Genomic DNA, 9,955 nt, shown 5'->3' with positions numbered 1-9,955 from the left:
ATATACAGTAATGGTTTTAAGGTTTTTAAATGTGTAGAGTAGGCCTAAATTATTATATTTTCGGTAGGTAGTATCGTAGTTGTGTACAATCGATAGGTTACCTTGTCCACAGCAACGAAAAATTGGGTGGAAAGTTTGCTCATAAGTTTTAGCCTTTTGGTTTGAAATTAAATTTAGTTTAGAAACATCGAACGTGTCTAATGCTGAGTAGCCTAGGCCTGCCATTACAAAGGATAGGCTCTTGTTTTTAATCCACAAACATTAATTTCGCGTCTTTCCCAACATTTTATTTTCCCATGAGTGTAAATGCTTTTATTTGATGCGTACACTAGGCCTACTGTTTAATTAAGTTTGAGCTTAAATAAACACAATAAATGAAATGCTTATAAATTAGCATCAGTACAATTTATTAGCCTGCAAATAAAAATGTTTCTTTTTAATGTCAACAATTGGAGATAATGGCACGAAACCTAATACAAATAACCAAAACACGAGAAAATTAATGACAGATATGTCATAGTGGGAAGTTAAACAGCTAATATTGCAGACAAAATTGCATAACAGTGTTGCCAACATTGTTGCTTGCAAAGAAAAGCTAGGTTAAACTAAACTTTCATGACAAAATAGTGGGGAAAGCCATCCTAAGTTTAACCCACAGATTAAAGTTAACCGAGATTAAGTTAAACTTGATTTGGGGAAAGCGGCCCTTAGTTTGCCATTGGCTGTTTGGGCTATTAATTAACAGCTGTGTCTAAGGAACATGTCAGCCTTAGTGACTAACAACACTACAAGATCGCGCCACTCATCCTTTTCTCATATTTGGGTTAAAATATGCACATAGTGGCGTCCCTATCTCAACTAGTTCATAATTGATAATAGTTATGACCCAACAACGTGTAGTATTTAAAAGAATAATTTTAAGTGGGCTTATGACATGTTTAAGAATTGTGTAGGCCTACACCAGAAGAAATATGCAGCAGAAACTGCAAAACATGTTACATTAAACCTGTTTCCTGAAAAATCATGGAACTGTTTTCTTCTTGGTGCGTAAGAAAGAAAGTTACAAAATAATTGTTTGTTCTGTTTATACAGATTATTACTGTTTATACAGATTATTACTGTTTATAAGTGTACCTACTCTTGAAAATAAGTAACACCTAGTAAGATACTACGACTACAATCAGCCGGTGCAGTGTATTTATAGTTCTTTGATGTGAGTCGGTGGGTCAGTTGGTAGCGTCGCGGAATTTGGGCCCAAGGCAGCGATGTCGTGGGTTCGGATCCTGGTCACTGCCACTAAAATTTATCAGATCAGTTCACCTTTATACTGTACCGGCTCACTCCTTGCTTTGCTGAAAACGATCCACGCACGGGTGCTTAGTCTACAAAAATAGTGACTGTAGGGAAAATATAATGTGTAACACGAGCGCAAATGTCCTTTGCTGCACTCGAGAAACATTCCGCATGAGCCGCAGGCGAGTATTGTACCTCGTGTGTAAACATTTATTTTGTGTACAGCAAAGTGCCTCTTTGCTCACTAATTACACAAATAACTATTTAATAACATTCTATGTTTCTCAAGGTTTACAAACATATTCAATACCACCGCTTCAATAATTCTCATTACACTATTCTTGTTCAGGCTCATCTATTTATTTGTTTGATGCTCCATTCCCCCCCCCCCATAAAAAATCCATGTGGGTTGAGGAAAAGTTGCTAAAAGTCTTTTTTACTGTATGAATTGTTTGGGACACCAGTATGTAACAAGATAAAAAATATGTCTAATGTAAAAATTAGAAACTCTTTACTTGGAAAACAATTTTAAACAAATCTACAAAACAAAGTTCTAACACTCCATGAACTTCGAAATGACTTATTCTAAATATTGTAATTTGAATACAGTAGGCTATGTTCTAGTTTATTCTTATATTGCTAATACTACTTTTATATTAGGTCTTAGTTTAATTTGTTAAGACATTTTAAATCCTACTAACAATAAATAAAATAAACCAATCTAAACCACTAAAAAAACTTTTCTTAATAACAATTTGTTCTATGAAAATAAATTAATTTATGAAGTACAAAAGTGAATTAAAAAAAACTACAACAGTGGCATTTAAATCCAACTGTGATGATTACCTCTCTTAAATAAAGTTATAAACTGCCCACTAATCTTATTTACACTATGTTAGATTGTCTCAAAATGTTACATAACACTTTGAGGGAAAACGCTTGAGAGACAATTTTATTGATGCTAATTCCCAGTATTTTTACCCAAATTTTAACAAAATTTTACCCAAAGTTTTTTAAATCTCAAAACCCCAATCATCTGCTTCTTTAGTTGCCATTTTCTTGGGCGGTGGAGGGGCATTTTTCTTCTGAAAAAACAAGAACAAAAAAACAAGTAAATTCCAAAAAATGTTTGAATCATGTTAATACACCTTTTCTGTAGTTTATGTGCAGTACCTACTTAAAACCAGTAAAGATAAGACTTAACTTGCCATATACAGTACAAGATTAACACAGAAAAATCAAATGTTATATCATTTTCCACTGGACAACGTAGACAAAATGTTTAACCAAACATTTGTGTAAAATCAGAAAGAATAAGCCAAGTAGAGCAAATAAAATTTCTTTGACTAATTATCGATAAACATCTATTTTGGGGAGGGTCATGTAAGTTATGTGGTTAAAAAGGTATCCTCTGTAAAGATATGTGGTAACCATGCTCTGCGACAGATATCCAGAATATGCAGTTTAGACACAATAAGAGTTGTTTATTTCTCATTAATACATTCACATATTTTATATGGAATTGTTCTATATGGAGCAACAACGAAAACTAATTTAGATAAAGTAGGCCTACTCATAAAGCAGAAAAAAGCTATCAGGGTGATGAAAAATCTTAAAAAGAAAGAGCCAGTCAAGAGCATCTTTCGTGAATCACAAATATAAACAGTTTATAGTCTTAACATTTATGAAACAATAATTTATGCAAAACATACGCAACTATCATCCACCTCAACAGAACAATTAGTATATAACACTAGTTTACAAATTAACCTACCTCGGCATAATCTAGAATTTTACACTAAAAAGACAACTTACAAAGGCAAACATTTCTCCAGTTTATACCAGCTCATATCCAAAAAGAAACACAATTAAAAAATTCAAGCAGCTCTTAAAAGACTTTTTTAAAAGACTCCCTGCTCTTCAGTAAAAAACTTCTACAGTATTAGTAAAAAACAGTTGACTTAATTTGAATTCCAAATACTGTAATCATTCAATCATGGTTTTGTTAAAAGTAAAAATAAAGTAATCTTAGTACTCTTTTTATGTATTTAATTAGCTATAACGACACTATAACGAATAAAGAAAAAGCATGTTCTGACTATGACTTGAGTTTTTAACTCGTTTACTGTGGCATGTCTCCGATCGGAGACATCCGCATCCCTGTCCAGGTGCACATGCATCCGATCTTAGCCTCTCCTATTGGACAAAACTAAATTTAAACATTTTCGCGCACTCATCCTTGCAGAGCATTAGCTGTCTGCGCTCCCGGCAGCGGACGGCCATCACGCAGCCACAGCGAACGTGCTGAAAACATGATTATTAACAAAATGTACAACTGTATTTAAGCTGTCAGTGCTACTGGATTCCTCCAGCTAATTTCAACAAATTGAAAACCCACCGTTTTTGACAATTTAGGGGTTTTAATCGATGTATGCTTCTTACCTTAGGTTCTTTTGCAGCTTTTGCATGTTTGGGTCCTGCCTGGGGAAGTGGACGCTTAGATAAGCGTATCTTCAAATTTACATCATCAGGCTGAAAAATTTTTCAAAATTATAGAAGTCATTCTATTTAACTTTTTATTTTTAGCAATTTCAAACATTTCATTGACACCTTAAAACTAAAACAGCACAGTAAAAATATTCTTCATTTGATACAAGTGTCATAGTCCACACAGTAAGTTCTTTCTAACCATTGTACGTTTAGGGGCCATTATACGGGTATAGAAAAATAACTTTACAACATCATTCAATATATTTACAGTGCACCTATCAACTGTTTAAAGACTGTACCTCAATATTTAAGTAAAAGATGTTCAGGCTGATAATGACCAATGTAACTGGTCAAAAAAATTTGCCACACTACTCTGTTTTAACAAACTTCACACAAGGATTTAGTCCGGAAAACAGCTGTTTGCCACCATTTTAATCAAATGGGGTTTCGTAACATACATCTGTACTGAAATGGGGTTTCATTACATACTACTGTGCTGTAATGAGTTTTTACCTGACACCAGCTGATTATATTTGTCAAGGAGTGGTTATAAACAAAAACACAACCTCTCTTAGAGATTGTTTTATTGTTAGGTTAGCTTAAAAAGTAGTATGGCAAAAATATCATACCATACTTGTCCAAAATGTTTTTACTGGACTAGTATCGTAATAGTATATTACGTTACTAGTCCTGAAAATAAGTGTTTGCCAGACGAGTGTGGTCGTTCCCGTGCGAGACGAAGTCAAGTACGGGATTACCATACGAGTCCGGTAAACACATTTTGGACGAGTGACGTACGATAGTTTACGCCATACTACTAAAATTGTACAAATCCTTATATATTACCTCCAACTAAAGGACAAAAAATCCCTAGTCATAACCTCTAAGAGAGGTTATGTTTTTGGGTACTTAAGTATTATACGGAGGCCACCCTTATACAGCACGCTGTGGTGGTTATGTTAGGTTGGGTTATCTTATATATGTTTGTATTTTTGTATTACTATTTTTGTATATATTTGTATTACCAGATGAGTCATGCTTTATATTTAAGATAACCCAGCCTAACATAACCACCGCAGTGCGCTGTATAAGGGTGGCCTCCGTATAATACTTAAGTACCTGTTTTTGTTTATAACTACTCATTGCCACCCAAATACAGTATAATTAGCTGATTGGTATCTGGTAAAACTCATTGCAGTACAGTAGTACGCAATGAAACCCCATTTGAATAAGCTGGCGGCAAACAGCTGTTTTCTGGACTAAATCCTTGCGTGGGAAGTTTGTCAAAATAATGTAGTGTGGCGTAAAAGACTTTTATACATATTCCTTTTATACATATTCGTTATAAGTTAACATTATTGGTGTTAATTAGGGATGTGTCGATTCTCGATACCACCCACACCCCATTACCTCGAAATACTTGTATTGGAAGGACATAGAGACAGGGGTTGGTTTAGTATAACCATTCAGAAAATTTTGTAAAACAAAAAAAAATGGTATCGTCTATTGTATTGGTATGGAGGATAGATTTTTCAAGAATCAATAAGTTTTTGTATCGACACATCACTAGTGTTAATGCATTATATACTGTGTTGGAAGACGTATTAACATGTATGAAGTGTTGAAATATAACATTACTGTCAATAAAAATAGGTACCGTACCGGAAACACAGTACTCAAATATGAAATTTTTTTAAAATTATTTAGTTTTGTAGAACAGACTTTTTTGAACACGTAGATAATAAATATTAAGGAAGAAAAAAATTATTTTTAAAATTTGCAGCTACTTTTATTAACTCTTGCAGCCTAATTTAGCATGCCCAAGGTCCTACTACTAATCATGACGCAGAGGGTGCGCCTTCATATTAGAATTTTTATGTTAACATTTTTTATTATTTAGTTTTGTAGAACACATTTTTCTGAACACGTACATACAAAATATTATGGAAGAAAAAATTATTTTAAGTTATACAGTGACTTTTATACACTCTTACTTTTGCATGCCCAAGGGTCCTACTGCTACCCGTGACGGGGTTACTTTTGTCGTTTTCCGAAAGTCAAGTGGTTTTTAGTCAGGACCACTTTTCTTTCTCAATTATAATCCAATTTCAATAAAAATTGGTGTGTGTGTTCCTCATAAGATAAGGAACAATAATACAAATCAGTTTTTATGACAACCAAAAGCCTTTGAAATAAAAAATACTTTATGTTAAAAAATTACAAAATATTTTATAAAATTTTTTAAATCATACTAACAATTTAATTTTTTACTTCATATTATTGTTGGTAATAATGTATTAAACTTGGTAAACAAATTTCAAGTTGATAGATTGATAGGCGTGTAAAAGTTATGTGTACCTAAAAACTGCCTTTTTAACATGGGCGGGATAGGGAGTACTGTGTCACCTTAATGGATTGTAATGTAATTAAAATAGTAGACTTTAGAATAAGGGTACAGAAGATTTCTCGACAAATATTTGACATTTTTGTGCTGAAGAAGTAAAGATATGGCAAAAAGATGAAGAAGTAAAAATCCTTACATCAAATGTTTTGCCACTAGAATCACTGCCTGGAGAGGCCACTCGTACAGGTTTCTTTTGAGTTCTTGGTGTAGCAAAGCTCGGTGCCTGAAAATTTAATTACACACACTTTTATCAACCGTTACAGCTGTGTTTAAACTATTTTTGGGACTATATTTTTCAATGTATGAAGTAAAACACCCCCTATGCAGGTTACAGGCTGATTTCTTTTAGGAAATTATAGAAACCACTCTATGAAATTAAATGAAATAGACTTAAAATACTTCTAGAGCGGAAACATAGAAATAGTATATCAACATAAGTTGCTAAAGAAATATTTGTTAAAATAACTTGTACGATTAATTAAGTTTCTTTTATTTTGTCAACAGTCACACACAAAATTGCTGAAACAACAAGGCCTAATATACGCTATTCTACCTAGGCATCACCATCTGATTGAGAAAATATTTGTTCAGCATTACCATCAATCATAATATTTTTTCTAAATGGTATAAGTTGAGTGTCCCAGATATGCAGCATCCTGTTACTGCAAAAGATTAAACAATTTTTCTCGTAATGAGGAAAGTGTAGGGTGGATAAACCAGCGTAATTAAGTTGCATATCTTTCATGAAAATATTTAAAATTCTTTGCAAAATAATTTTGGACCCCAAGATTGATGATCAATACAGTAATGGAAAGTACTTAAGAGTTTTTCAATATCACAATTAATTCAACAAGGATTTGGCCACACAATTAAAATCTGATAAAGGTTACCTGCCTCTGTGAGACCTTTGTGTTTTAATTATGGTTTCTAGCTTAAGTTTTTTCTTCTATAATTCAAAATTTACATTCAACTTAAAAACCATTACTAATCTCAAATTTTGGAAGTTCTCTTGATTGTCAGAACCAATCAAATATGATCAAGTGTCATCAAAGTAGGTCAAAACTGATGAATCGCTATTCTTTACTGACGTTTCGGCCTCAATGTAGAGGGCCATCCTAAGGGCGACTTGACTTCTGCACAGATGGCAATACAAGTTATTGTGCGGTCTATTTTGATTTGGCCTCTATTTCAATTTGCCGCCTTGAGGAAGTATTCTACATCGAGGCTGAAACATCAGTGAAGAATAGCGATTCGTCGATTCTGACACCAGAAGACCACGATTCTACATCTAATCTAAATAAGTGTACAATTAAAAGCCTTACCTGGCTTGCAGTATCTATTACAGACTGACTCGATGTTACAGCTACTTGAGCTACTTTGCTAAATTTCATCATCAGTCTTTGTATAAGGTTGTCACATTTTTTCTGAAATAAAATAATACCCAAGACTTTGTCAACTTGTAATTTGTTTAATGATGCATTGTATTGCCTTAAAAGTCACACAATTAAATAAATGCTTAGCTATTTTAGAATTCTTTTATTATTTAAATAATATTAACCTTAAATCTGCCAAATTTTTCTAAACCTAAACTCAATCGTGCAGTTTTGTAAATTGACTACAGAGTTACGGCAAGGGGCTTTTAAAGCAACTATCGGGTTATGGCAAGGAGGCAGTAACAAAAGTTATGCAAATTACAAGACTTAATTAAGCCCAGTTGGGACATTCTGGACCAAGTTGTCATTTGTTGTTGAAGGTTGAACCAACATTAATTTATAGTTCAGCTTTCTTAAGTTACCCAAACTAAACAAGTCGCAGCAAGGTCAAATAAACAAATACCCCCACCACAGCAAACCTACAGATTCAGTGAATTTCCATTTGCCTGAATATATTTTTCTGGGAACCTACCAGTTCACTAAAAGTAAAGTCAAGGACTTTTGGTGACCTAATTTTTAAAAATCGGTTAACTCAGAATGCCTAATGTACGCAGTTTGATTTTACAACAAATATAAAATATAGATTACTGATTTTATTCATTATTATTATTTATTAAACGAATCTTTAAATACAGGGTGTCTCAGACTACCCTGGCTTCTATAGCTCCAATATGAAAGCAAATGGAAACCTAATTGCAACTGGAACCCCCTATTTTGACCCCATGGAATTCAACTAAATTATTTTCAAACCCAAAAAAGCACCTCAAAGGGCAGATTTTAGAGTGTGGGGGTGGTTTTTGGGAAATGTTCAAATGTAAAGGGGGGTCGTTTTATGCCTCTTTTTAAAATCCTTGAGTTCTGAGTATTTTAGTGGAAAAAGTTTTAAATTATTTTCATCCCTATTTACAGGGTGTTCAAAAACGTACGAAAAATAGACCTTTGAACTACTTTTCACTGCAAAGAGGTGGAATTTCCCTGTTAATTAAAATTTCAATAGTTCTGTATGAATAAATACATTTTATAAATTTGAACAAAATATGTTCATCTTATGAAATGAAATGAAATGAAATCAACTTTATTCATACTTTGCAAACATGTGCACGAATGGCGTCATTACATTGGATCAAAATCATAATGCTTAATCCTAAAAAAGTACAAAAGATATAATCACTATTGAAAAAGTTCTTATTCTAATATATTATGTAAGAGGAAAAATTCGTTCTTTGAATACAGGGGATTGGTTAAAAAGTACATTTTTAGATTATTTTTAAATTTTGTAGTCCTTGTGTAGTCCTTTAGTTTTGTTGGAAGAGCATTGTAACATTTTATACCCATATACATTGGTTTTTTTTTCAAAAAATCTTAATCTATGTGAAGGTGTTGCATAGTTATTTCTGTTTCTGGTACAATATTGATGAGAATCCCCTACCAGTGAGACATTATTTGAATTTTTGACAGTATATAGTATACATTGATAGATATAATAGCTATATACAGTCATTATGCCTAGTTCTTCAAATTTTTCCCTAACATAATCTTGCCAATCCAAATTTAACATAATGCGTATTGCTCTTTTCTGGAGAATTAAAATTCTGTCTAAATTAGCTTGTGATGTTCCTCCATAAATACTTATACCAAAGGATAAATGTGAGTGAATATGAGCAAAATAAACCAATTTTAGGGATTCAAGTTTACAAAATTTTGATAATCGATAAAGTGCAAATAGGCCTGTTGACATTCGATTTGCCACATGATCAATATGATCATTCCAGCTTAATTTACTGTCTATGTATAATCCTAGAAATTTAGTGTTCTCAACAATTTGTATATCTTCACCGGCTAATTTTAGTGCTGGGTAATCTGAATTGGTATTAGTTTTTGGATTAAAGCGTGTAAAATTAGTTTTGGAAAGATTTAGTAATAGCTGATGATCTGAAAAAAAGTTATTGATGTTCATCAAGTTATCGATGGCAGATTTTTCTATCTCATGAACCGATTTTCCGCTTACAAGAAGATTAGAATCATTGGCATATAAACAGATGGTATTCATTGTTGAATTTGAAATAACATTGGGTAATCCATTGATATATGTAAGAAATAGTAGAGGACCCAAAATAGAACCCTGTGGTACACCATGTTTAATTGTTCTCAACTGCGATCTTGTTTTAACCATCTGGTTATGATTGTTTAAGTGTGTAATTTCTACAAACTGTTTCCTATTAGTTAAATATGATTGAAACCATTTTAGTGAAATTCCTACAACCCCTAGTCCTTCCAACTGTGCAAATTACACAGAAGTAACTTGTCTTATCTTACTAATATTATAAATGTGAAA

General features: G+C 32.8%; 1 protein-coding gene across 1 annotated transcript in view; it reads right to left on the bottom strand.

Annotated features, from left to right (window-relative positions):
* Positions 1 to 2,113: 2,113 nt before the first annotated feature.
* Positions 2,114 to 9,955, bottom strand: part of LOC128990350 (kinesin-related protein 4-like) — a 35,144-nt gene continuing 27,302 nt past the window's right edge. The window contains exons 10-13 of the mRNA XM_054412693.1: positions 7,510 to 7,611; positions 6,324 to 6,410; positions 3,736 to 3,825; positions 2,114 to 2,378 (exon numbers count right to left, since the gene is read on the bottom strand). Of these exons, the coding sequence (XP_054268668.1) occupies positions 2,307 to 2,378; positions 3,736 to 3,825; positions 6,324 to 6,410; positions 7,510 to 7,611 (351 nt within the window). The 3' untranslated portion in view covers positions 2,114 to 2,306. The remainder of the gene's footprint in view (positions 2,379 to 3,735; positions 3,826 to 6,323; positions 6,411 to 7,509; positions 7,612 to 9,955) is intronic.

The sequence above is a fragment of the Macrosteles quadrilineatus genome, unplaced genomic scaffold, assembly GCF_028750875.1.
Source record: "Macrosteles quadrilineatus isolate MER2022 unplaced genomic scaffold, UCM_ALF_1.0 Scaffold_3__2_contigs__length_128488019, whole genome shotgun sequence".
NCBI classification, from domain to species: Eukaryota; Metazoa; Arthropoda; class Insecta; order Hemiptera; family Cicadellidae; genus Macrosteles; species Macrosteles quadrilineatus.
The sequence above is the reverse complement of the archived record's forward strand: the minus strand, read 5'-3'. Positions and strand labels throughout refer to the sequence as shown.